We start from the raw sequence: 27,656 nt of genomic DNA, 5'->3' as shown, positions 1-27,656 counted from the left end.
CATTTCTGCTAGGATCCCTTTACAGTCTACCATGGCCAGCTCCCCTCTCATGCCTTCATAGTCCCCTTTGTTCAACTACATCACTGCCACTTCCGATTTAACCTTCTCCTTCTCAAATTGCAGATTAAAACTAATCACATTATGATCACTACCTCCAAGCGGTTCCTTTACCTCGCGTTCCATTATTAAATCTGGTTAACACAATTAAAACAAATGCCTAGTGATACAAAGGTTTTCTTTGATGGTAGAAACTAGAAACGTTCAATTGTCACAGCAAATTGATTTATTTCCTTTCTATAAAATACAAAAAAAAACCGATAACTTACATATACAAGAGACAATTATGCAGAAGACATCTTTACGGGAAAGTATGAATGAAATGGTCGGCACAGAAGCACAGCTGGTGGAGCTGCTGCCTCACGACACAATGCTGTCTGTGCGGAGTTTGCACGTTCTCCCTGTGACCGCGTGGGTTTCCTCCGAGTGCTCCGGTCTCCTCCCACATCCCAAAGACGTGCGGGTTTGTAGGTTAATCGGCCCCTCTGTAAATTGCCCCCCTAGTGTGTAGGGAGTGGATGAGAAAGTGGGGTAACATCGAACTGGTGTGAACGGGAAAATGACGGCTTGCTTTAGTGCAGTTTATTATTGTCACGTGTACTGAGTTACAGTGAAAAGCTTTTTGTGTGCTATTCCATAAAAGGATCTGTGTGATTACAATAAATTGATAAAGGCAACAACATTTAGAGTCATAGAGTGATACATTGTGGAAACAGGCCCTTCAGCCCAACTTGCCCACACCGGCCAACATGTCGCATCTACACTAGTCCCACCTGCGCGCGTTTGGTCCATATCCCTCCAATCCATGTACCTGTCCAACAGTTTCTTAAACATCAGGATAGTCCCAGCCTCAACTACCTCCTCTGGCAGCTCGTTCCACACACCCACCACCCTCTGTGAGAAAAAGCTACCCTTCAGATTCCCATTAAATTTTTTCCCCCTCACCTTGAACCGATGTCCTCTGGTCCTCGATTCCCCCACTCTGGGCAAGAGGCTCTGTGCATCTACCCGATCTATTCCTGATTCCCGATTTAGTGCAAGATAAAGTTTGGCTAAAGTTCAAAGCTCGGCATGGGCGCAGTGGGCTGAAGGGCCTGTTTCCATGCTGCATCTTTCAATCAAGTCAATCAGAAGTGAGTAGCAAGAAGATAGTAAGTGACAGACATATATATATATATAAGATGAGAAGAGGCACAGATTGGGTAGAAAGTCGGAAACTTTCTCCCAGAGTAAAAATGTCAAAGAATAACGGGCCAGTCCCACTTGGCGATTGTTTAGGCAACAGCCGGTGACTGTCATAGTCGCAGCAGGTCGCCGAAAAACCGGCGGCAACCTACGTCATCCTGGCGACAACGCCTACGTCAGGAGAAGTCAAGCTACGCTCATTGGCGTCAGGCCCACAACCACCAACATTTTTTCAACATGTTGAAAATTTAGCGGTGACCAGAAAGACGCTACAACGTTTTTCACGTCTGAGGAGACCACGCCCGGTGACATCCGGCGAACATGTGGCAACCAACTAGTCCCCTGTAGTTGTCTAAATAATCACCCAAGTGGGACAGGCCCATCAAGAAGACAAACACACCTTGAGGAGATTTCGCGGTGGGGCGGACAAAATGTGTGCGAATGAACTGCAGATGATGGTTTCAATTGAAGGTAGGGTCTCGACCCGAAACGTCACCCATCCCTTCTCTCCAGAGATGCTGCCTGTCCCGCTGAGTTTTGTGTTTACCATCAAAGATTAAAGGGCCTGGATTTAAGGTGAGAGGAGGTGTGCGGAGCTAGATTTTGGCGCCGCTGTAGAGTTGCTGCCTGACAGCGAATGCAGCGCCGGAGACACGGGTTCCATCCTGACCACGGGTGCTGTCTGTACGGAGTTCTCTGAGATTTCTCCTTTGTGGGATTCCCCCACCCCGAGAACTTCGGTTTCCTCCCACACTCCAAAGAAGTACAGGTTTGTAGGTTAATTGTCTTGGTAAATGTGAAAATTGTCCCCTAGTGCTTGTGGGATAGTGTTTAATTGCGATTTGTACATGAAGCAGGAAACATGTTCCCGATGTTGGGGGAGTCCAGAACCAGGGGCCATAGTTTGAGAATAAGGGGTAAGCCATTCAGAACGGAGACAAGGAAACACTTGTGAGTCTGTGGAATGCTCTGCCTCAGAGGGCGGTGGAGGTAGCTTCTCTGGATACTTTCAAGAGAGAGCTAGATAGGGCTCTTAAAAATAGCGGAGTCAGGGGATATGGGGAGAAGGCAGGAACGGGGTACTGATTGGGGATGATCAGACATGATCACATTGAATGGCGTTGCTGGCTCGAAGGGCTGAATGGCCGACTCCTGCACCTATTGTCTATTGACCCTGCTAATATCCAGTATAGTCCCTGGTGGACACTTCGGGAGTAGCGACCACAAGATACATTTAGCGGTGGGAACATGGAAACGTACTAACGAGGTGGTGGTGGTGGAGGCAGACACTGGTGGTGTTTAGGCCTCTAGACAGGCGCAGGGAGTGGAGGGGTATGGATAACTGGGCAGAGGAGGTTATTTCAACTTGCATTATGTCCAGCATGGAAATTGTGGGCCGAAGGGCCTGTACCTGTGTTGTACAGCCCTGTTTGGATGACAGTCTAAAAATACCGCAGGAAATATTTTCCTATTGATCAATTTGAAGTAACGATCACTGCTGCTACATAGAGTGGATATTTTGCTCAGCAAATGGAAGTGGCCTCAACATGGCCTCCAGGGACAAGATATTAGCACTGAACCATTAACAGGAGTCCACGCCGACCATCAATCACCCTAGTTCCAGGTTATCCCACGTACTCATCCACTCCCTACACGCCAGCAGCAATTAACCTGCAATCTTGCACGTCTTTGGGATGTGGGAGGGAAACCAGAGCACCCGGGGGAAACCCACGTGGTCCCATGGAAAACATGCAGACTCCACACAGACAGCATCTGAGGTCAGGATCGAACGCGGGTCTCTGGCACTGTGAGGCAGCAGCTCTACCGCTGCGCCACCGTGCCTCCCTCTGTTACGGATGGATTATTGAATCTATGACATTCAAAGGATTTAGGTAACTTAGCGGGTCAGGCAGCATCTGCGGAGAACATGGATAGGTGACGTTTCACAGAGTGCTGGAGTAACTCAGCGGGTCAGGCAGCATCTGCGGAGAACATGGATAGGTGATGTTTCACAGAGTGCTGGAGTAACTGAGCAGGTCAGGCAGCATCTGTGGAGAACATGGATAGGTGACGTTTCACAGAGTGCTGGAGTAACTCAGCAGGTCAGGCAGCATCTGTGGAGAACATGGATAGGTGACGTTTCACAGAGTGCTGGAGTAACTCAGCGGGTCAGGCAGCATCTGTGGAGAACATGGATAGGTGACGTTTCACAGAGTGCTGGAGTGACTCAGCGGGTCAGGCAGCATCTGTGGAGAACATGGATAGTTTAATCAGCAGGTTGAGTTTAGTTTAGAGATGCAGCATGGGAACAGGCCCTTCGGCCCATCGAGTCCGTGCTGACCTGCGATCACCCCGTAAACGAGCACTATCATACACACACACTAGGGACAACTTACAAGTTTTTTTTTACCAAAGCCAATTAACCTACAAACCTGCACGCCTTCGGAGTGTTGGAGGGAACCAGAGCACCCGGATAAAGCCCATGCGGTCACGGGGAGAACGTGCAAGCTCCGTACAGACAGCACCCGTAGTCAGGATTGAACCTGGGTCTCTGACGCTGTGAGGCAGTGACTCTACCCGCTGCGCCACGGTGCCGCCTATTCTAGTATCTCGGTTCAGCATGGTTCACGCTCCACCATCATGTACCCCAACTCCACAAGAATCGTCTAGAGAACAGCAGATGAGGTTCCCCTGGCAAAAAAGGCCACGTTTTTGTCTTGTATTTTGTATTGAAAGATATCTGTGACATTCTTCTCCGTCTTCGTGGGCGAGAGAGTGCGGTGAGTGATCTTCAGCTGCCAGGAGAGAGGAAAACAACATTAGTTCACCGTAGTTGTTGGAGTCAAGGTCTCTAGTTTGATTGTTGTCCCGTGTACTGAGGTACAGGGAAAAGCTATGTCTTGCATGCTCTCCAACCAGACCAGAGATACCATGCATGAATGTGTTTATATTAACTGGCTATGTTGCGTAACTATGATAGCCAACAGGTGCAGAGTAGGCCATTCGGCCCTTCGAGCCTGCACCGCCATTCAATGTGATCATCCCCAATCAGTACCCCGTTCCTGCCTTCTCCCCATATCCCCTCGCTCTGCTATCTTTAAGAGCCCTATCTAGCTCTCTCTTGAAAGTATCCAGAGAACCGGCCTCCACCGCCCTCTGAGGCAGGGAATTCCACAGACTCACCACTCTCTGTGTAAAATAGTTTTTCCTCGTCTCCGTGCTAAATGGCTTACCCCTTATTCTTAAACTGTGGGCCCTGATTCTGGACTCCCCCAACATCGGGAGCATGTTTCCTGCCTCTAGCGTGACCAATGCCATAATAATTTTATATGTTTCTTATAAGATCCCCTCTCATCCTTCTAAACTCCAGAGTGTACAAGCCCAGCCGGTCCATTCTATCAACATATGACAGTCCCACCATCCCGGGAATAAACCTCGTGAACCCACGCTGCACTCCCTCAATGGCGATGACAAATCTTTGGAGGGCCAAAGGGCCTGTTTCCGTGCTGTATCTGTGTCTCAAGTCAAGAGTGTTTTATTGTCATGTGTCCCAGATGGGACAAGGAAATTCTTACTTGTTGCAGCACAACAGAATAAGTGAATATAATAAAGCTTTTATTTCAGACACAGGTCCATATAACACATCATACAGTATAAGAAGATACAAAAAAATACATTAAAAATTGCATATTAGCCTATAAGATATACAAGCTATTGCACCAATGCCATCTTAGCCTAGAAGTCAATCTATAGCAGCTTTTCAGAGGGCTGACTAGGGCTTCAATTATGTGGTTCTCTGACTTGTCCAGGCTACACATAAAACTAAACATCAGCTGTCTTAAGAGTGCCTCACAGGTTGGCACTCTAGTGGACACAAACAATTGACTGGCACTATGCCACCTAGGGACACAAAGTAGCAACCTCACTGCATCATTGGATGCTACCCTCAGCCTCTGCATACTCTTTTTCTTATAGTTCGACCACAATTGAGCAGTATATAACGGTGTGATATAGGTTCTGAACAAGGAACACTTCACAGAGTCAGAGCACATAGAAAACTTCCTTATAAGTATGTTAGCTTGAAAATGAATTTTACAGCGCTGTCGGTAGAGGTCTTTGTCATCCGTCCACTCATCGGATATGACATGACCTAGGTACAGGTGCACAACCTTTTATCCGAAAGCCTTGGGACCAGACACTTGTCGGATTTCGGACATTTTCGGATTTCAGAATGGAAGATTTTTAGCGTAGATTAGGTAGGTAGCGCGGGCGGCTTGAAAAGTCTGGAGCAGCTGCCTCCTCCCCGGAGACCGGGAGAATCATTGCATAAATGTTAGTCAGTTAGTTTGGAGGGATTTTATGTGGTGGTGGTGGTGTAGGGGTGAAGGGGAAAACTTTAATTCTTAGTCCCCTACCTGGTCGGCGACTCCCAACCTCGCGGAGCTGGGGGCTCCGTCCGGCCGCGGGCGGCGCCGGTTGTAGCTCCGACCCCGGCAACTCTACCCCTGGCTGCGAGGCGCTCCAAATCCAGCGCGGCCCGCGGCCCGCCGCCCCAGCTCCGCACCAGCGGGGTGCGGGCAATGCCTTACCGGGTCGCCGTGCGGCAAGCTCCGGAGCGCTGTGGCCGCCTTCTTCCAACATTCGCGGAGCGTCGCTGGATTTGGAGCCGCGGAACTGGGGGCTCCGTCCGGCCGCGGGCGGCGCCGGTTGGAGCTCCGACCCCGGCAACTCTACCCCTGGCTGCGCGGCTCCAAATCCAGCGACGCTCCGCGATGTTGTGTGTCGGCGGCCACAGCGCTCCGGAGCTTGCCGCACGGCGACCCGGTAAGGCATTGCCCGCACCCCGCTGGTGCGGAGCTGCTGGGCGTCCGGCCGCGGGCCGTGCTGGATTTGGAGCGCCTTGCAGCCAGGGGTAGAGTTGCCGGGGTCGGAGCTACAACTGGCGCCGCCCGCTGCCCCACCGGCCACAGCGCTGCGGAGCTTACTGCACAGCGACCCGGTAAGGCATTGACCGCTCCCCGCCTCTCCGACCAGGTAGGGGACTAAGAATTAAAGTTTACCCCTTCACCCCCCTTCACATAAAAGCCCTCCGAACTAACTGACTAACATTTAAGCAATGATTTACAGATGTTTAAGCGTCTCCCGGTCTCCAGGGAGGAGGCAGCCGCTACAGTAGTACAGACCTGGGTTGACCGTGGGTCGTTTTGGGTCAGGTTTGGCGCCAAACGCGAGCTTTGGTGCGCAGACGACATCTGGAAAAAATGGCCGGTTTTCGGAGCTTTTCGGTTTCTGGAACACCGGATAAAAGGTTGTGCACCTGTATTTAATTTCCTCACACACAGCAAGAGGAAAAATTTGTCAGACAAATAAAAGGTCGGAAAAGTTGATTTCCTGTCCTCAGCGCTTCTAACTACCATTATGCGGCTTTCCTTAGCGTTATACTTTATGTCATAATCAAGGCCATACTGAGAGCACACCTTCAGCATCTGCTGCAGCCCAGCACTATATGGACAGAGCAGGACCAGGTCGTCTGCATACATAAGATGATTAACAATTGTGTTGCCCACAAGACAGCCGGTTTGTAAACGTTGTATATAACGGGGGGAAAAAAAGACAAAGTTCAATAAATAACAGATAAAGTGCAAATAACAAATAATAGTCTTGTGCAGAGCTCAGAGCTTGTAGTGTTTAATAGCCTGACAGCTGTTATATTGCCATCTATATTGTTAATCGTCTCGCCATTAACAGGATAACTAATGTTTAACAGTTTTTCAATGTGAACAGCAGCGAGCATACCTGACCGTGAATATCCTTACAGTGGCCGGTGGCTAGTGCTTCTGCGTGTAAGATCAGGTCGGAGATATAACACAGTGACTTGACCACAACGTCATTCTCATCATCTCCCAAGTCCTCCGTGTCATGAACCAACACCACGATGTTCCCCTGCAATGCAAAATGACATTTAATTAAAAAAAAAAATTAAGTTACCACTGCTTTCAGAATATAAAACAAAATTAACCTGTAAGGACACAGAGTGCTGGAGTAACTCAGCGGGTCAGGCAGCATCTGTGGAGAACATAGATAGGTGACGTTTCACAGAGTGCTGGAGTAACTCAGCGGGTCAGGCAGCATCTGTGGAGAACATGGATAGGTGACTTTTCAGAGTGCTGGAGTAACTCAGTGGGTCAGGCAGCATCTGTGGAGAACATGGATAGGTGACGTTTCACAGAGTGCTGGAGTAACTCAGCGGGTCAGGCAGCATCTGTGGAGAACATGGATGGGTGACGTTTCACAGAGTGCTGGAGTAACTCAGCGGGTCAGGCAGCATCTGTGGAGAACATGGATAGGTGACGTTTCACAGAGTGCTGGAGTAACTCAGCGGGTCAGACAGCATCTGTGGAGAGAAGGAATGGATGACGGTTCGGGTCGAGACACTGCTTCAAACTGTATTGTCCCCACCTATACTTGCCTCAGAAGCAAATACAGTTTGAAGAAGGGTCTCGACCCGAAACGTCACCCATTCCTTCTCTCCAGAGATGCTGCCTGTCCCGCTGAGTTGCTCCAATATTTTGTGTCTATCTTCGATTGAAACCAGCATCTGCAGTTCCTTCCCACACACAAGAACCTACCTGTAACTTTGAGCAGAGAGTAGCTCTGCAGTATTGCATGAAGTTGAGAATGTTCTCAGTTGATACTCCCAGACTGAGCAGGACACTCAAATCATCGATGATCAGCACTGGAAATTTCCAAGTAGTTTCGCTGGTCTCGGTTAGCGACGTGCAAACAAACTCGTACAGGGACCGCAGGCTGGCAGTGGGAGAGCTGGAAGATAGAATATTCACTCCATAACTCAGACTGTGGCAACCCATAACGTTAAACACTCTCGACCTCGCTAGCATACTTCAGCAAAGCTGATCATTCCAAACCTACACGGCAGCAAATCACAGAGTGCTGGAGTAACTCAGCGGGTCAGGCAGCATCTGTGGAGAACATGGATAGGTGACGTTTCACAGAGTGCTGGGGTAACTCAGCGGGTCAGGCAGCATCTGTGGAGAACATGGATAGGTGACGTTTCACAGAGTGCTGGAGTAACTCAGCGGGTCAGGCAGCATCTGTGGAGAACATGCTTTGGGTTGGGATCCTTCTTCAGACTGGGGGAGAAAGCTGGAAAAGAGATACAAGGGCAGGACAAAGCTCGGCAAGTGATAGGTGGAAACAGGGCGACTCATTGGTAGAGTTGCTGCCTCACAGCACCAGATACACAGGTTCGATCCTGACTACGGGCGCTGTCTGTATGGAGTTCGTACATTCTCCCCGTGACCTGCGTGGGTTTTCTCCGGGTGCTCCAGTTTCCTCCCACACCCCAAAGCCGTGTGGGTTAGTAGGTTCATTGGCTTCTGTAAATTGCTCCCAGTGTGTGTATGATAGTGCTAGTGTACGGGATGATCGCTGGTCGGTGCAGACCCGGTGGGCCGAAGGGCCTGTTTCCTCGCTGTATCTCCAGGCAGAACTAAGGTGAAGGTTTCAGAGGGAGTTTGATTCGCAGATGCGTGGAGTACGTGACAAAGGGTGGAGGTGAAAGGGAGACAAAACAAAGAGACAAATGAAATCTAGCTTAGTTCATTATTGTCACATGTACCAAGGTATAGTACAAAGATTTTGATTGCATGCTATCTTCTTAGGGTCCCCCTCGGTCGTGTCTGACCATGGGTGTCTCCAGGGTCGACAAAAATGCTGGAGAAACTCAGCGGGTGAGGCAGCATCTGTGGAGCGAAGGAATAGGTGACGTTTCGGGTCGAGACCCTTCTTCAGACTGATGTGGGGGTGGGGGAGGGCGGGAAGAAGAAAGGAAGAGGCGGAGACAGTGGGCTGTGGGGGAGCTGGGAAGGGGAGGGGAAGGAGGGAGAAAGCAGGGACTCCCTGAAATTGGAGAAGTCAATGTTCATACCGCTGGGGTATAAACTACCCAAGCAAAATATGAGGTGCTGCTCCTCCAATTTGCAGTGGGACTCACTCTGGGCGTGGAGGAGGCCCAGGACAGAAAGGTCGGATTGGGAATGGGAGGGGGAGTTGAAGTGCTGAGCCACCGGGAGATCAGGTTGGTTATTGCGAACTGAGCGGAGGTGTTGGGCGAAGCGATCGCCAAGCCTACGCTTGGTCTCACCGATGTAGAGCAACTGACACCTAGAGCAGCGGATGCAGTAGATGAGGTTGAAGGAGGTGCAGGTGAACCTCTGCCTCACCTGGAAAGACTGCTTGGGTCCTTGGATGGAGTCTAGGGGGAAGGTAAAGCGACAAGTGTGGCATTTCCTGCGGTTTCAAGGGAAAGTGCCCGGGGAGGGGGTGGTTTGGGTGGGAAGGGACGAATTGGGCAGGGAGTTACGGAGGGAGCGGTCTCTGCGGAAAGCCGAAAGGGGAGGGGATGGGAAGATGTGGCCAGTGGTGGGATCCCGTTGGAGGTGGCGAAAATGTCAGAGGATTATCTGTTGTATGGAAGGTGAGGACAAGGGGGACTCTGTCCTTGTTACGAGTGGGGGGGGATGGGGAGAGAGAGCAGAGTCACAGGGTATAGAAGAGACCTTGGTGAGAGCCTCATCTCTAATAGGGGAGGGGAACCCCCGTTCCCTGAAGAATGAGGACATCTCCAAAGCCCTGGTGTGGAACACCTCATCCTGAGTGCAGATGCGGCGTAGACGGAGGAATTGGGAGTAGGGGATGGAGTCCTTACAGGAAGCAGAGTGGGAAGAAGATAGCCAGTTCCCCTCATCTACTATCCACGGAGAACAAAAAGACTATACATGATTACAATTGAGCCATCCACAGTGTACAGATACAGGATAAAGGTACATTTAGTGCAAGATAAAGTCTAATAAAGCCTGTATATAGAGTCTGATTATCGGACTTTGCTGGCTTTACCTTGCACTAAACGTTATTCCCTTATCATGTATCTGTACACTGTAAATGGCTCGATTGTAATCATGTGTTGTCTTTCCGCTGACTGGTTAGCACGCAACAAAAGCTTTTCACTGGAGCTCAGCACAGCATTGAGCATCACGTGATAATAAGATAGATAGATATAGATGAAAGGAAAAGACTGGGGATAAAGTGGAAATGCGGAACTCTGGGTGTGGTCTGTGTGTGATGGACTGGGCTACATCTACAATGGTGGGGAGTGTGGTGTGTGTGGGACTGGGCTACATCTACAATGGTGGGGAGTGTGGTGTGTGTGATGGACTGGGCTACATCTACAACTCTTTAGTCCAGACGCACGCACCAGGTTGGTAAACAGAGATAGTCAGGGCAAGGCTGAGTGATTGACCGGTTTCAATGGCTACAAGGTAAAACTCATGTGTCAATAAGCAGATAACAGCTCTCAAATTCCGCTGAAAATCCAAGGACAATCATACAGTCACGGTCAAAACAAAGGAACAGATATTCAGATGAAAGTTCACACTGTGGCTTGCTATTGAGGGAGTGCAGCGTAGGTTTACAAGGTTAATTCCCGGGATGGCGGGACTGTCATCTGCTGAGAGAATGGAGCGGCTGGGCTTGTACACTCTGGAGTTTAGAAGGATGAGAGGATATCTCATTGAAACATATAAGATTGTTAAGGGTTTGGACGCTAGAGGCAGGAAACATGTTCCCAATGTCCAGAACCAGGGGCCACAGTTTAAGAATAAGGGGCAAGCCATTTAGAACAGGTGCGCGGAAAAACTTATTCTCACAGAGAGAGGTGAGTCTGTGGAATTCTCTGCCTCAGAGGGCGGTGGAGGCTGTTTCTCTGGATGCTGTCAAGAAAGAGCTAGATAGGGCTCTTAAAGATAGCGGAGTCAGGGGATATGGGGAGAAGGCAGGAACGGGGTACTGATTGGGGATGATCAGCTATGATCACATTGAATGGTGTTGCTGGCTCGAAGGGCCGAATGGAAAAGGAAAGGGCCGAATGGCCGACTCCTGCACCTATTGTCTGTTGTGGCGAACCTAGCAGGGGTAGAGTCGCTGCCTCACAGCACCAGAGACCTGGGTTCAATCCCGACTACAGGTGCTGTCTGGACGGAGTTTGCACGTTCTCTCCCTGTGATTGCGTGGGTTTTCTCCGGGCGCTCCGGTTTCCTCCCACATCACAAAGACATACGGGTCGGTAGGTTTATGGCCCTTTGTAAATTGCCACCTAGTGTGTAGAGAGTGGATGAGTAAGTGTGAATGGGGGACCAATGGCAGTCCCAACATCAACTCCATCTACACCAAGCCGTCTCGGAAAAGCTGCACACATACTCAAAGGATCCAAGGAGATATAGCCGAGTGGATAGGAAATGGGCTCCATGGAAGGAAGCAGAGGGTGATGGTGGAGGGTTGCTTCTCGGACTGGAGGCCTCTGACTAGTGGTGTGCCTCAGGGTTCGGTGCTGGTCCCGTTACTGTTTGTCATCTACATCAATGATTTGGATGAGAACATACAGGGCAAGATTAGCAAGTTTGCTGATGATACAAAAGTGAGTGGTTTTGCAGATAGTGAAGATGGTTGTGAACGATTGCAGCAGGATCTGGATCGATTGGCCAGGTGGGCGGAGGAATGGTTGATGGAATTTAACACAGAGAAGTGTGAGGTGTTGCATTTTGGGATGTCTAACAAAGGCAGGGCCTACACAGTAAATGGTAGGCCTCTGGGTAGTGTTATAGAGCGAATGGCATGTTGGCCTCCATAACAAGAGGAGTTGAGTATAGGAGCAAAGAGGTCCTTCTGCAGTTGTGCAGGGCCCTGGTGAGACCACACCTGGAGTATTGTGTGCAGTTTTGGTCTCCAGATTTAAGGAAGGACATTCTTGCTATTAAACATAGAAACATAGAAAATAGGTGCAGGAGTAGGCCATTCAGCACTTCGAGCCTGCACCGCCATTCGATATGATCATGGCTGATCATCCAACTCAGTATCCTATCCCTGCCTTCTCTCCATACCCCCTGATCCCTTCAGCCACAAGGGCCACATCTAACTCCCTCTTAAATATAGCCAATGAACTGTGGCCTCAACTACCTTCTGTGGCAGAGAATTCCACAGATTCACCACTCTCTGTGTAAAAAATGATTTTCTCATCTCGGTCCTAAAAGACTTCCCTCTTATCCTTAAACTGTGACCCCCTAGTTCTGGACTTCCCCAACATCGGGAACAATCTTCCTGCATCTAGCTTGTCCAACCCCTTAAGAATTGTGTAAGTTTCTATAAGATCCCCCCTCAATCTTCTAAATTCTAGCGATTACAAGCCAAGTCTATCCAGTCTTTCTTCATGTGAAAGTCCTGACATCCCAGGAATCAGTGTGGTGAACCTTCTCTGTACTCCCTCTATGGCAATAATGTCCTTCCTCAGATTTGGAGACCAAAACTGCACGCAATACTCCAGGTGTGGTCTCACCAAGACCCTGTACAACTGCAGTAGAACCTCCCTGCTCCTATACTCAAATCCTGAGTACCAGCAACAACAACTCTCCCGCACGAATTGCCGGGTTGAAAGAGACCTGGAGCAGGGCCTTACATCGCCAGGCACGGCTTTAAATGGCCGCGAACTTGCTAGTGCCCACGGGGGCTTTGACTTTGGCATCGGGAGAAGAATGGAGAGCAGGGGAGAGACAAGACTTTGCCTTCCATCACAGTGAGGAGGAGTTTCACTGTGATGGATGTTTGTGTAGATTGTGTTGGTGTGCGTCTTGGTTCTTTTCTTGTATGGCTGCAGAAACCAAATTTCGTTTGAACCTCATGTTGGTATTGTATTGTATTATTGTATATTGTATGCCTGGGCTATATCTACAATGGTGGGGAGTGTGGTGTGTGTGGGACTGGGCTACATCTACAGTGGTGGGGAGTGTGGTGTGTGTGGGACTGGGCTACATCTACACCTCTTTAGTCCAGGCGTACGGATTGCATAAGCACCAGGTTGGTAAGCAGAGTCAGTCGGGGCAAGGCTGAGTGATCGACCTGTTTCAACGGCTACAAGGTAAAACACATGTGTCAATAGGCAGATAACAGCTCTCAAAAATCCAAGGACAATCATACAGTCACGCTCAAAACAAAGGAACAGATATTCAGGTGAAAGTTCACGCTGTGGCTTGCTATTGAGGGAGTGCAGCGTAGGTTTACAAGGTTAATTCCCGGGGTGCCGGGACTGTCATATGCTGAGAGAATGGAGCGGCTGGGCTTGTACACTCTGGAGTTTAGAAGGATGAGAGGGAATCTTATTGAAGACAGCGGAGTCAGAGGATATGGGGAGAAGGCAGGAACGGAGTGCTGATTGTGGATGATCAGCCATGATCACATTGAATGGCGGTGCTGGCTTGAAGGGCCGAATGGCCTTCTCCTGCACCTATTGTCTATTGCATGGTTCCTTGAAGGTCGAGTCGCAGGTACATAAGGCGATCAGTCCGAAGAAGGGTCTCGACCCGAAACGTCACCCATTCCTTTTCTCCCTAGATGCTGCCTCACTCGCTGAGTTTCTCCAACATTTTGTGTCTGAGGGGTAACTTCTTCACACAAAGGGTGGTGGGTGTATGGAACAAGCTGCCAGAGGATGTAGTTGAGGTTGAGACTATTCCAACGTTTAAGAAACACTTAGATAGGTACATGGATAGGACAGGTTTGGAGGAATGTGGACAAAACGCGGGCTGGTGGGACTAGTGTAGCTGGGACATGTTTGTCGGTGTGGGCAAGTTGGGCCGCAGGTACAGAAGCTTGAAAGCGCGCACCGCCAGACTCAGGAACAGCTTCTTCCCCTCTGTTATCAGGCTTCTGAATGGTCCTTCCATAAGCTAGAGTACAGGGTGACAGGGAGAAGGATGTGCTGGCTCTGGAGAGGGTCCAGAGGAGGTTTACAAGAATGATTCCCAGGAATGAGTGGGTTAACATATGATGAGTGTTTGTCGGCACTGCGTCTGTACTCGCTGGAGTTTAGAAGAATGAGGGGGGGACCTCATTGAAACGTACAGAATAGTGAAAGGCTTGGATAGAGTGGATGTGGAGAGGATGTTTCCACTAGTGGGAGAGTCTAGGACTAGAGGGCACAGCTTCAGAATTAAAGGACGTTCATTTAGGAAGGCGATGAGGAGGAATTTCTTTAGTCAGAGGGTGGTGAATCTGTGGGATTCTTTGCCACAGACGGCTGTGGAGGCCAAGTCAGTGGATATTTTTATGGCAGAGATAGATTCTTGATTAGTGTGGGTTTCAGAGGTTATGCGGAGAAGGCAGGAGAATGGGGGTAGGACGGAGAGATAGATCAGCCGTGTTTGAATGGCGGAGTAGACTTGATGGGCCGAAAGGGCTAATTCTTCTCCTCTCTCTTATGATATGATCTAGTGGGGTTGAGGCGGAAAGATAGATCAGCCATGATTGAGTTGCGGAGTAGACTTGATGGGCCGAATGGACTTATTCTGCTATCACGTATGAACATGAGCGTCAAGAGTGTTTTATTGTCATGTGTTCCAGATAGACGAATTAAACTGTCACAACAGAATATGTAAACATAGTACACTGTAAACAATATAATAAACAAGGGAAAACAAGTTCAGTGGGTGCATATACACACATACTCACAATATAGGAAAGAACTGCAGATGCGGGTTTAATTCGAAGAAAGACACAAAATACTGTGCTGGAGTAACTCAGCAGGACAGGCAGCATTCTCTCCTTTTCCCAACCTGACACCATTCGGATAATAATCTGCCTTCCTGCTTTTGCCACCAAAGTGGATAACCTCACATTTATCTACATTAAACTGCATCTGCCATGCATCTGCCCACTTGCCCAACCTGTCCAAGTCACCCTGCATCCTCCTCACAGTTCACACTGCCACCCAGCTTTGTGTCATCTGTAAATTTGCTAATGTTACTTTGAATCCCTTCATCTAAATCATTGATGTCTATTGTAAATAGCTGCAGTCTCAGCACCGAGCCTTGCGGTACCCCACTAGTCACTGCCTGCCATTCTGAAAGGGACCCGTTAATCCCTATTCTTTGTTTCCTGTCTGCCAACCACTTCTCTATCCATGTCAGCACTCTAACCCCAATCCCATGTGCCCTAATTTTGCCCACTAATCTCCTATGTGGGACCTTATCAAATGCTTTCTGGAAGTCCAGGTACACTACATCCACTGGCTCTCCCTTGTCCAATTTCCTAGTTACATCCTCAAACAATTCCAGAAGATTAGTCAAGCATGATTTCCCCTTCGTAAATCCATGCTGACTCGGACTGATCCCGTCACACCATTGAGATAGTAATCTGCCTTCCTGTTCTTGTTACCAAAGTGGATAACCTCACATTTATCCGCATTAAACTGCATCTGCCATGCATCTGCCCACTCACCGAACCTGTCCAATTCACCCTGCATCCTCATAGCATCCTCCTCACAGTTCACACTGCCACCCAGCTTTGTGTCACCTGCACATTTGCTAGTGTTGAAGGTGCAGTACCTCAGGAATTGGAGAGGGGATGATGCTTGTAGCGTGCTGTCTGGTTTATCATCGAGTAGGATGTCAAGCGCTGCGCGGAGACCTTCGAAAAACACCAGCTGCCCCTTCTCTTTGGCCGCAGACAGATTCACCCCCTGTGAACACAACACACAGACATGCACGCACCAGGAAATGGAATCAGCAACAAACCTCGGGAGAGCATGAAAGAATGGGTCGAAGATAGAGCAAAAAAAATTTATCAGTAACTAAGTAAGAGATCGTGCAAAAGGACACAAAATGCTGGAGTAACTCAGCGGGTCAGGCAGCAACGCTGGAGAGTAGGAATAGGTGACATTTCGGGTCAGGAACATTGTTCTGAAGAAGGGTCTCGACTCGAAACATCACCCATTCCTTCTCTCCAGAGATGCTGCCTGTCCCGTTGACTTACTCCAGCTTTTTAGGACTGTCTTGGGTTTAAACCAGCATCTGCAGTTCCTACCGACACATGAAAGAATGGATCGACTGGGCTTGTATTCACTGGAATTTAGAAGGATGAGAGGGAATCCACTGGAAACATATAAAATGTTTAAGGGATTGGACAGGCTAGATGCAGGAAACATGTTCCCAATGTTGGGGGAGTCCAGAACCAGGGGCCACAGTGTAAGAATAAGGGGTAGGCCATTTAGGACTGAGATGAGGAAAAACGTTTTCACCCAGAGAGTTGTGAATCTGTGGAATGCTCTGCCACAGAGGGCAGTCGAGGCCAATTCTCTGGATGTTTTCAAGAGAGAGTTAGATGTAGCTCTTAGGGCTAACGGAATCAAGGGATATGGGGAGAAAGCCAGAACGGGATACTGATTTTGGATGATCAGTCACGATCATATTGAATGGCGGTGCAAGGAGTGGGAGATTGCAACCTTCACGTGGTCCGCCCTGTTTCGATGAATGCAATCAACCTGGTGTGCACAAGTTCTAATGGAACAACTTTAGGCTGAGCACGCCACACACAAGAAGAAGACGGTGGTGCTGGCATAGTCAACCTGATGTGATTGGGTAACAAGCGGAACAAAGATTTTCGCTGCACATATTTTCTACGTTTCTATGTGTGCGGGGATCGCTGGTCGGCGAGGACTCGGTGGGCCGAAGGGCGTGTTTCCGCGCTGTATCTGTAAAGTAAAAAACCCAAACTTACCAGCTTTTGAGCAACGAGGTTGTAATGGTTGAAGGACTGCTGTAAGCCGAGAAAACACACTTTGCAACCTCCTGTAAAACAAGGTAATATTCAGCTCAAGGTCACAGTTTAAAAATAAGGGGTCGGCCATTTGGAACGGAGACGAGGAAACACTTTTTCTCACAGAGAGTTGTGAGTCTGTGGAATTCTCTGCCTCCGCAGTGGAGGCCGGTTCTCTGGATGCTTTCAAGAGAGAGCTAGATAGGGCTCTCAAAGATAGCGGAGTCAGGGGATATGGGGAGAAGGCAGGAACGGGGCACTGATTGGGGATGATCAGCCATGATCACATTGAATGGCGGTGCTGGCTCGAAGGGCGGAGTGACCTACTCCTGCACCTATTGTCTATTGTCTATTGCCACGTTGAGAAAGCACCTTTGGTCAATCTGCCGTAGACAATAATGCTGGAGAAACTCAGCGGGTGAGGCAGCATCTATGGAGTGAAGGAATAGGTGACATTTCGAGTTTCTCAAGCATTTTTGTCTACCTTCGATTATTCCACCATCTGCAGTTCTTTCTTAAACATTGGTTCAATCTGGCTCCCTGGTTTTTAAAGCAAATATCTCCACCTACACCACTCCTTGAAGACATCTTGATCCAGTTCCAAACTGTCCACAGTCAGGCTCGGTGCCAGCAACTCCACTACAACCATGTAGCAAGCTGAAATAACACAGCAGTCAGGAAATACCCCGGGCCACTCCTCATATACACACACAAGCTGCCTCCAATACTGCACGCTTGTGCTTTTATTCAAACATTTAGGTCATGTTTAAAACAACAATTATTACCAACCTGCAGAAACAAGGAACTGTAGATATACACAAAATGCTGGAGTAACTCAGCAGGTCAGGCAGCATCTCTGGAGAGAAGGAATGGGTGACGTTTCGGGTCGAGACACTTCTTCAGACGGAGAGTCAAGGAAGAGGGAGACACAGAGATGCGCAACACAGCAAAGAGTCGCCGGAAGCCAGAGGATTGGGAAACTTTCATGGGACAACAGAAGGAAACAAAACGGGCAATACGGGCTGAAAAGATGAAGTACGAGGTGAAGCTGGCCAGCAATATAAAGAAGGACAGTAAAAGCTTCTTTAGATATGTTAAGGGAAAAAGAGTAGCAAAGTCAAATGTGGGTCCCTTGAAGGCAGACACGGGTGAAATTATTATGGGCAACAAGGAAATGGCAGATGAGTTGAACAGGTACTTCGGATCCGTCTTCACTAAGGAAGACACAAACATTCTCACAGATGTACTGGAGGACAGAGAATCTAAGGGGGTAGAAGAACTGAAAGAAATTATCATTAGGCGAGAAATAGTATTGGTAGGCTAATGGGACTGAAGTATGAGAAATCCCCTGGACCAGATTGTCTGCATCCCAGGGTCCTCAGGGAGGTGGTTCTAGAAATAGTGGACGCATTGGTGATCATTTTCCAATGTTCAATAGATTCACGATCAGTTCCTGTGGATTGGAGGATAGCTAATGTTATCCCATTAGGAGCGAGAGAGAAAACGGGGAATTACAGACCAGTTAGCCTGACTTTGGTGGTGGGAAAGATGCTGGAGTCAATTATTAAAGAGGTAATAATGGGGCATTTGGATAGCAGTAAAAGGATTAGTCCAAGTCACTGGATGGATTTAAGAGAGAGTTAGATAGAGCTCTAGGGGCTAGTGGAACCAAGGGATATGGGGAGAAGGCAAGCACGGGTTATTGATTGGGGATGATCAGCCATGATCACAATGAATGGTGATGCTGGCTCAAAGGGCCGAATGGCCTCCTCCTGCACCTATTTTCTATATGGAAGGGTAAAGTGTGAAAACGAGAGATCAAAGGGGGCATGGATCAAAGAAAATGTAGAATAGATCATTGTTAGCTTGGGGAAGTTGACAACGAGGCGTACAAAGATAAAATTTAATCAGGAGGACAGTCAGACTGTTTGGTTCACTAGGATGGGCGAATCTCTGGAGAACATGAATAGGTGATGTTTCGTATCGGGACCCTTCTTCTGAATTGTTGCCGAAACGTCACCTATCCATGTTCTCCACAGATGTTGCCTGACCCGCTGAGTTACTCCAGCACTCTGTGAAACGTCACCTATCCATGTTCTCCACAGATGTTGCCTGACCCGCTGAGTTACTCCAGCACTCTGTGAAACGTCACCTATCCATGTTCTCCACAGATGCTGCCTGACCCGCTGAGTTACTCCAGCACTCTGTGAAACGTCACCTATCCATGTTCTCCACAGATGCTGCCTGACCCGCTGAGTTACTCCAGCACTCCTGTGTCTTTTATTAGGACCGACTTGGTCCTCATATAATTTCTCCTGTAATATTGTCAAAATTAATATCAGAAATCCCATTAAAACTCGGTGGGGATTTGATAGTGTTGTTTCAACATGTTTATGTTTGAATCCAGACCAAAGAACTGCTGAGTATCAAATTAAATCTTCTTCAAGTGGTCTGGTTAATCAAAGGCTGTCAGAGAGGGTTGATACATAAACAGGGGGGTTGGCAGAGAGTGATTGAGAAGGGGAGAAGGGTACTTTGAGTGGGAGTAGTCTCCCATTGAGTATTAGCACTGGCATAAACTAGTTGGACTGAAAGGCCTGCTTTCAGGCTGCAGCTTTGACATGAATGTGCAGTCGAGAGCCTTCTGACTGGTTGGGAAAAGGGGTACAACGGGATCTGGGGGTCCTTGTACATCAGTCTATGAAAGTAAGCATGCAGGTACAGCAGGCAGTGAAGAAAGCGAATGGCATGTTGGCCTTCATAACAAGAGGAATCGAATATAGGAGCAAAGAGGTCCTTCTGCAGTTGTACAGAGCCCTAGTGAGACCACACCTGGAGTATTGTGTGCAGTTTTGGTCCCCTAATTTGAGGAAGCACATTCTTGCTATTGAGGGAGTGCAGCGTAGGTTTACAAGGTTAATTCCCGGGATGTCGGGACTGTCCATATGCTGAGAGAATGGAGCAGCTGGGCTTGTACACTCTGGAGTTTAGAAGGATGAGAGGATATCTCATCGAAACATATAAGATTGTTAAGGGCTTGGACACACAAGAGGCAGGTAACATGTTTCCGATGTTGGGGGAGTCCAGAACCAGGGGCCACAGTTTAAGAATAAGGAGTAGGCCATTTAGAATGGAGATGAGGAAACACTTTTTCACACAGAGAGTGGTGAGTCTGTGGAATTCTCTGCCACAGAGGGCGGTGGAGGCCGGTTCTCTGGATACTTTCAAGAGAGAGCTAGATAGGGCTCTTAAAGATAGCGGAGTCAGGGGATATGGGGAGAAGGCGGGAACGGGGTACTGATTGGGGATGATCAGCCACGATCACATTGAATGGCGGCGCTGGCTCGAAGGGCCGAATGGCCTACTCCTGCACTTGTTGTCGATTGATTGATTGCATCGAGGCCCTGGTTCTGCAACTTGAACGTCCAGGAGTGGAAACGACTGCAAAGAGTTGTGACCACTGCCCAGTCCATCATCCCCACCATCGTAGGGATCTATCGCAGTCGTTACCTCAAGAAGGCAGCCAGCATCATCAGAGACCCCGCATCACCCTGGCCACGCTCTCATTTCGCCACCGCCATCGGGAAGGAGGTACACGATGGCGCAGCGCTAGAGTTGCTGCCTTACAGCGAATGCAGCGCCGAGACCCGGGTTCCATCCCGACTACAGGCGCTGTCTGTACGTTCCCCCCGTGACCTGTGTGGGTTTTCTCCAGGATCACCGGTTTCCTCCCACACTCCAAACACGTGCAGGTTTGTACGTCAAGTGGCTTGGTGTAAGTGTAAAATTGGCCCTAGTGGGTGTAGGATAGTGTTAGTGTGCGGGGATCGCTGGTCGGCGTGGACTCGGTGGGCTGAAGGGCCTGTTTCTGCATTGTATCTCTAAACGAACCTAAACGAAGTCTAAAGAAAGGTCTCGACCTGAAACGTCACCCGTTGCTGTATCTCTAAACTAAACGGGTTTGAAACCTGTAACGTCCAGGTTCAGGAACAGCTTCTTCCCTGCAGCCATCAGGCTATTAAACACAACAACCTCAAATAAGCTCTGAACTATAGTTCAGCGAATGGCCTCCTCCTGCACCTATTTTCTATGTTTCTATAACCATATTGAATGGCGGTGCTGGCTCGTAGGGCCGAATGGCCTACTCCTGCACCTGTTTTCTATGTACTGGAGGAACAGGTGCTGCGGGTCAGGCAGCATCTTCGCGATTAGAGAGATACAGCATGAAAACAGGCCCTTAGGCCCACCGAGTTGCCCAGGACAGGAAGGCTCTGCAGAGAGTAGTGCATTCGGCCGAAAGCACCATGAGAACTACACTCGCCCCCCTGCAGGAACTATACACCAGGAGGCGCAGATCCAGAGCCAGCAACATTGTGGGGGACCCCTTCCCCCCCAGCAACGGACTGTTCCAGCTGCTACGGTCAGGCAAACGCCTCCGCTGTCATGCTGTGAAAACAGAGAGGATGAGAAGGAGTTTCTTCCCACAGGCCATCAGGACTGTAAACTCTGATCTCACCAGGGACTCACTGTTGTGTTGGGTCTTATTTTTTTTTAATTCTAAAATGTAAATACTGATTCCGTTCTATTCCGTTCTGTAGCTGTTTTGCACAATCCTCAGGCATTGCCACTTTCATTTCACTGCACATCCTGTATGTGTGTGTGTGTGACAAATAATGTTGACTCGACTTGGACTTGAGTCCAAGAACTTGCTTAATTTGCAGAGGGGGTGGCCAGCAGCATCATCAAGGACCAGTCGCACCCTGACCACTCCCTCTTCTCCCCTCTCCCCTTGGGCAAAAGGTACAGGAGTGTGAAAACGCACACACCTCCAGGTTCAGGGACAGTTTCTTCCCAGCTGTTATCAGGCAACTGAACCATCCTACCACAACCAGAGAGCAGTCCTGACCTCCTATCCACCTAATTGGAGACCTCCGGACTATCTTTAATTGGACTTTACCTTGCACTAAACGTTATTCCCTTTATCCTGTATCTGTACACTGTGAGCGTCTCGATTGTAATCATGTATTGTCTTTCCGCTGGTAGACAAAAGTGCTGGAGAAACTCAGCGGGTGCAGCAGCATCTATGGAACGAAGGAAATGGGCAACGTTTCGTCCCGAAACGTTGCCCATTTCCTTCGCTCCATAGATGCTGCTGCACCCGCCGAGTTTCTCCAGCACTTTTGTCTACCTTCGATTTTCCAGCATCTGCAGTTCCTTCTTAAACACATAGTCTTTCCGCTGACTGGATAGCAGGCAACAAGAAACTTTTCATTCCACCTCGGTAGATGTGGCAATAATAATGTTAAACAAAACCTAATTGAGATTTAATGTATTGCCACACAACCAGGGTCGGTGGAAATTTGGGTTGTCGGTAGCGATACAATAATAAAGAACACACAACCACAATAAAACTGTAACACAAACATCCACCACAGCATTCATCACTGTGGTGGAAGGCACAAAATTTGGCCAGTCCTCCTCCATTTCCCCCCCGTGGACAGGACCAGAGTCCAGAGTCAGTCCAGGATCGGCTCTTCCTCACCGGAGACCGCGGCTTTAAGTTGGTGTAGGCCGCAGGCCGGCGGTCGAGATTTAAAGTCTCCGCCGCAGCCAGAAGCACCGTAGACTACAGGGCCGGCGGTCGAAGCTCCCCTCCAGGGGTGATGGTAAGTCCATGCCGGCCCCGCGGTAGAAGTTGGCCGCGGGCCGGCAGTGATGGCTTCTTCTTCCCCCGGGTCCCCCACGAGGGATCCCGGTCTGTAGACGCCACGCCAGCTGGAGCTCTGCAGACCGCGGCTTCAGGCTGCGACTTCAGGCTGCCGGCTGCCCCGGGCTAGCGAAATGGAGCGCTCCCCTCCAGTGAGCCCCAGCGAGGGCTCACCCGCTCCACACCGAGAGTCCACGCTGCGCCCACCACTGAAGCCCCGGGCGTGTCTCTGGGAAAGGCCGCGCCGATCCTTGATATTAGGCCACGGGGGAGGCGACCTGGAAAAAAGTCGCCTCTCCATGGAGGAGGCGGCCGAAGCGGTTTCCCCCTCACCCCCCCACACCACCCCCCACGCACAAAACAACATTAAACACATACTTTAAAAAATAAAAAAAGTTGAAAAAACTGACGCGCTGCTGACATGGCTGCTACCGAGAAAAATGAAAGACCCTCTCCCCTGACTCTCAGTCTGAAGAAGGGTCTCGACCCGAAACGTCACCCGTTCCTTCTCTCCAGAGATGCTGCCTGTCCCGCTGAGTTACTCCAGCATTCTGTTGTCTGTCTGCGATTTAAACCAGCATCTGCAGAAACCTATTGTGTTCAGGACCATTCTTATACATATCCGATATAATACAGAGTACACCACGCCACTCACCTTTGAGATAGAAGGAGAGGAAATGGTGTACAAGGAAACCGCCATCAGTCTGCTTGTCGCACAGCAGTATGCCAATTCCCTGTTTCAGAAAAGGGAAATTATTATTATTTTTTTTTAAAAAACAGACATAATCAATAAAGTAGGCCATTCGGCCCTTCGAGCCAGCACCGCCATTCAATGTGATCATGGCTGATCATGCCCAATCAGTACCCCATTCCTGCCTTCTCCCCATATCCCCTGACTCCGCTATCTTTAAGAGCCCTATCTAGCTCTCTCTTGAAAGCATCCAGAGATCCTGCCTCCACGGCAGAGAATTCCACAGACTCACAACTCTCTGTGAGAAAAAGCGTTTTTCCTCGTCTCCGTTCTAAATGGCTTACCCCTTATTCTTAAACTGTGGCCCCTGGTTCTGGAGAAAGCGGGAACGGGGTACTAATTTTGGATGATCAGCCATGATCATATTGAAAGGCAATGCTGGCCCAATCAACCTGATCTGATAACACGCAAAACAACGTTTTTCACTGTTCTCTTCACACGTGGCAATAATAAAAGCTAAACACAGCTGCCCGGCGTGAAATGGAGGCAGATTGCTTGTGTTGGTCAACGGTTCTTTATTCCCCATGTGTAACAAGGTAGAGTGAAATTGTTTTTTTGCATACAGATCCGTACTATTAGTGCTTAAGAAGGAACTGCAGATGCTGGAAAAATCGAAGGTAGACAAAAATGTTGGAGTAACTCAGCGGGTGAGGCAGCATCTATGGAGCGAAGGAATAGGTGATGTTTCGGGCCGAGACCCTTCTTCAGACTGATGTGGGGGGGGTGGGGGGGGCTGGAAGAAGAAAGGAAGAGGCGGAGACAGTGGGCTGTGGGAGAGCTGGGAAGGGGAGGGGAAGGAGGGAGAAAGCAGGGACTACCTGAAATTGGAGAAGTCAATGTTCATACCGCTGGGGTGTAAACTACCCAAGCGAAATATGAGGTGCTGCTCCGCCAATTTGCGGTGGGACTCACTCTGGCCATGGAGGAGGCCCAGGACAGAAAGGTTGGATTCGGAATGGGAGGGGGAGTTGAAGTGCTGAGCCACCGGGAGATCAGGTTGGTTATTGCGAACTGTGCGGAGGTGTTGGGCGAAACGATCGCCAAGCCTACGCTTGGTCTCACCGATGTAGAGCAGCTGACACCTAGAGCAGCGGATGCAATAGATGAGGTTGGAGGAGGTGCAGGTGAACCTCTGCCTCACCTGGAAAGACTGCTTGGGTCCTTGGATGGAGTCAAGGGGGGAGGTAAAACGACAAGTGTAGCATTTCCTGCGGTTGCAAGGGGAAGGTGCCCGGGGAGGGGGTGGTTTGTCAAGTCAAGTCAAGAGAGTGTATTGTCATGTGTCCCAGATGGGACAATGAAATTCTTGATTGCTGCAGCACAACAGGATATTTAGGCATAAATATAGATCAGATCAGTATGTCCAATTCCCATAGAAACACACACACACACACTGCGATAGACTGTACAATTGTACAATATTGTACAATAACAATAGGTACAGGAGTAGGCCATTCGGGCCCTTCGAGCCAGTACCACCGCCATCATCCCCAATTAGTACCCCCCCGTTTCCTGCCTTCTCCCCATATCCCTTGACTCCGCTATCTTAAGAGCCCTATCTAGCTCTCTCTTGAAAGTATCCAGAGAACCGGCCTCCACCGCCCTTCCGAGGCAGAGAATTCCACAGACTCACAAGTCTCCGTTCTAAACGGCTTACCCCTTATTCTTAAACTGTGGCCCCCCCCCCCCCCCCATGCTCCCCCCCCCCCCCCCCCCCCCCCCCCCCCCCCCCCCCCTCCCACCCCCCCCCCCCCCCCCCCCCCCCCCCTTCCCCCCTCTAATCCCCCCCCTTCCCCCCCCCCCCCCCCCCCCCCCTTTCCCCCCCCCCCCCCCCCCCCCCCTCCCCCCTCCCCTTCCCCCCCCCCCCCCCTCCCCCCCCCGCCCCCCCCCCCCCCCCCCCCCCCCCCCCCCCCCCCCCCCTCCTCCCCCCCCCCCTCCCCCCCCCCCCCCCCCCCCCCCTTCCCCTCCCCCCCCCCCCCCCCCCCCCCCCCCCCATCCCCCCCCCCCCCCCCCCCCCCCCCCCCCCCCCCCCCCCCCCCCCCCCCCCCCCCCCCCCCCCCCCCTCCCCCCCCCCCCCCCCCCCCTTCCCCCCCCCCCCCTCCCCCCCCCCCCCCCCCCCCCCCCCCCCCCCCCCCCCCCCCCCCCCCCCCCCCCCCCCCCCCCCCCCCCCCCCCCCCCCCCCATCCCCCCCTCCCCCCCCCCCCCCCCCCCCCCTCTCCCCCCCCCCCCCCGCCTCCCCCTCTCCCCTCCCCCCCCCTCCCCCACCCCCCCCCCCTCCCCTCCCTCCCCCCCCCCCCCCCCCCCCCCCCCGCCCCTCCCCCCCCCCCCCCTCCCCCCCTCCCCCCCCCCCCCCTTCCCCCCCCCCCCCCCCCCCCCCCCCCCCCCCCCCCCCCCCCCCCTCCCCCCCCCCCCCCTCCCCCCCCCCCCCCCCCCTTTCCCCCCCCCCCCCCCCCCCTCCCCCCTCCCCCCCCCCCTCCCCTCCCCCCCCCCCCCCCCCCCCCCCCCCCCCCCCCCCCCCCCCCCCCCCCCCCCCCCCCCCCCCCCCCCCTCCCCCCCCCCCTCCCCCCCCCCCCCCCCCTTCCCCTTCCCCCCCCCCCCCCCCCCCTCTCCCCCCCCCCCCTCCTCCCCCCCTTCACCCCCCCCCTCCCCCCCTCTTCTTCAACCCCCCCCCCCCCCTCCCCATAAAGGACATCCATGAAAAGTGCAAGTAGACCAGACCTATTCGCTGCATGAGTGTTTTCCTGTACAGTCATAAGTCGCTGATGAATGAAGATGCTCTCCCAAAGGCTCTCGATACTAGAGGTCGATGTGGTCAAAAAAATGGGGCATGCAGTTTTTTTCCAGTTCAAATGTGAAACCATGAGTGCACAGAAAGAGGCGAATCAAGGATAAAACATCTACAATACAACTGGTGTCACCCTTGAAGAACCAAACAAACCAAGTAGCTTGGCATCAAATGCGAAATGATCTGCATGGGAATGGTAGATCATCATGCAACGGTTTTTGTTTGAATAGCAACAGGCGTCTTAAACTGTCTGAGGCGGCAACTTTCATCATGTTCAACTTCCGTCAAGGAAAGCTTTACTCACCCTGCGTTAGATCTCATTGGATATACGCAGTTGCCGCATGGGACCCATACATACACAAATACAAACATTTCTCCATCGAAAGTGTCCAAAGAAAGGCAGCGTTCGATTTGTTAATCACACTATTGAGAGAGCAGCGAGTGTCAACAAACTTCCTGCAATTCTCTGTCGGGGTGGAACCCTCTCCAAGACTAGGACAGAAGTGAAAGCTCACCGTTTGACATGTTTTACAAAAATGGTTGAAATCGGCCAGCTAGACATAGATTACAAGGACCTACACTGAACCCAAACAATTAGGGCATGACGAGACCATTTGTGATCCAGCAACAAAGACAGATGTGTACAGCCAATTCCGGTCTTCCCCCCGCCAATTAAAGCATGGAATAATCTCCACCAACTATAGTGACCAACCAAGATGCCACTACATTTAAAGTAGCCTTTCCAATAACCTTTTCGGGCGCAAGTTTCACATTCACCACTCGAGTTTAAATTCCATTTGGGAATATTTTGGAGCAACAAGAAACCAAGAAGATAGCATTGCTTGCCATCTTCTCCACCCTTTCCGTTATCCACACCACTCTTAACGTCTCACGACCACTTTTTATCGGTCCCGCCCTCTCCCCTGACCATCAGTCGGAGAAGGTCTCGCCCAACAACGTCGCCTGTTCCTTCTGAGTCCAGAGATGCTGCCTCAGGCTGAGTTACTCAGCATTTTGTGTCTCCTTTGATACAGCATATGCAGTTCTTGTCTTACAACATATTACCTTGATCTGTTTTGGACAGTGTGCAAAACCAAAAGGATGGTACTGGCCTACACCTAATAATATATCTAAACCATATATGGAACGAGCGGCCAGAGGAGGTGAGTTGGGGCAGTTCGTTTACTATGGAACCATTTAAAACTACGACGCCCCTCCAACAAGGACACTAGAGCAGGCGATTGAAATTAATGTTGCCTGGGTGACACTGACAACTCACAAGTTGCAGCCGGGAAACCGAAACGGCGAGTCATTTGCTGGGCTTGGCAACTTGGTTTAGACGGAGAGAGATTCCCTGACACTGTGGTGCTGACGGGGGGTCGAAGATGTGAATGATGGGCCCAGCATAGCAGCAGCAGCAGCCGCGGATCATCTCCCCCTCCTCTGTCCTGCACAGCGACCGGGCTGGAACCCCGCCCTGGCTGCACCTCTTGCTTTCCAAACAGCGGGAC

At 50.7% G+C, this 27,656-nt stretch overlaps 1 protein-coding gene across 1 annotated transcript; it reads right to left on the bottom strand.

Moving 5' to 3' along the window:
- Positions 1-265: 265 nt before the first annotated feature.
- Positions 266-23,412, bottom strand: elp6 (elongator acetyltransferase complex subunit 6). The gene is made up of 6 exons (XM_055630907.1): positions 23,265-23,412; positions 16,864-16,934; positions 15,693-15,826; positions 7,872-8,064; positions 7,039-7,185; positions 266-4,037 (listed from the first exon to the last, which is right to left on the bottom strand). The coding sequence occupies exons 1-6, from the start codon at positions 23,410-23,412 to the stop codon at positions 3,909-3,911; spliced, it is 822 nt and encodes a 273-aa protein (XP_055486882.1). The 3' UTR covers positions 266-3,908.
- Positions 23,413-27,656: the final 4,244 nt, after the last annotated feature.

Source organism: Leucoraja erinacea, unplaced genomic scaffold (assembly GCF_028641065.1).
Source record: "Leucoraja erinacea ecotype New England unplaced genomic scaffold, Leri_hhj_1 Leri_573S, whole genome shotgun sequence".
NCBI lineage: Eukaryota > Metazoa > Chordata > Chondrichthyes > Rajiformes > Rajidae > Leucoraja > Leucoraja erinaceus.
This window is presented reverse-complemented; position numbering and strand designations above follow the sequence as displayed.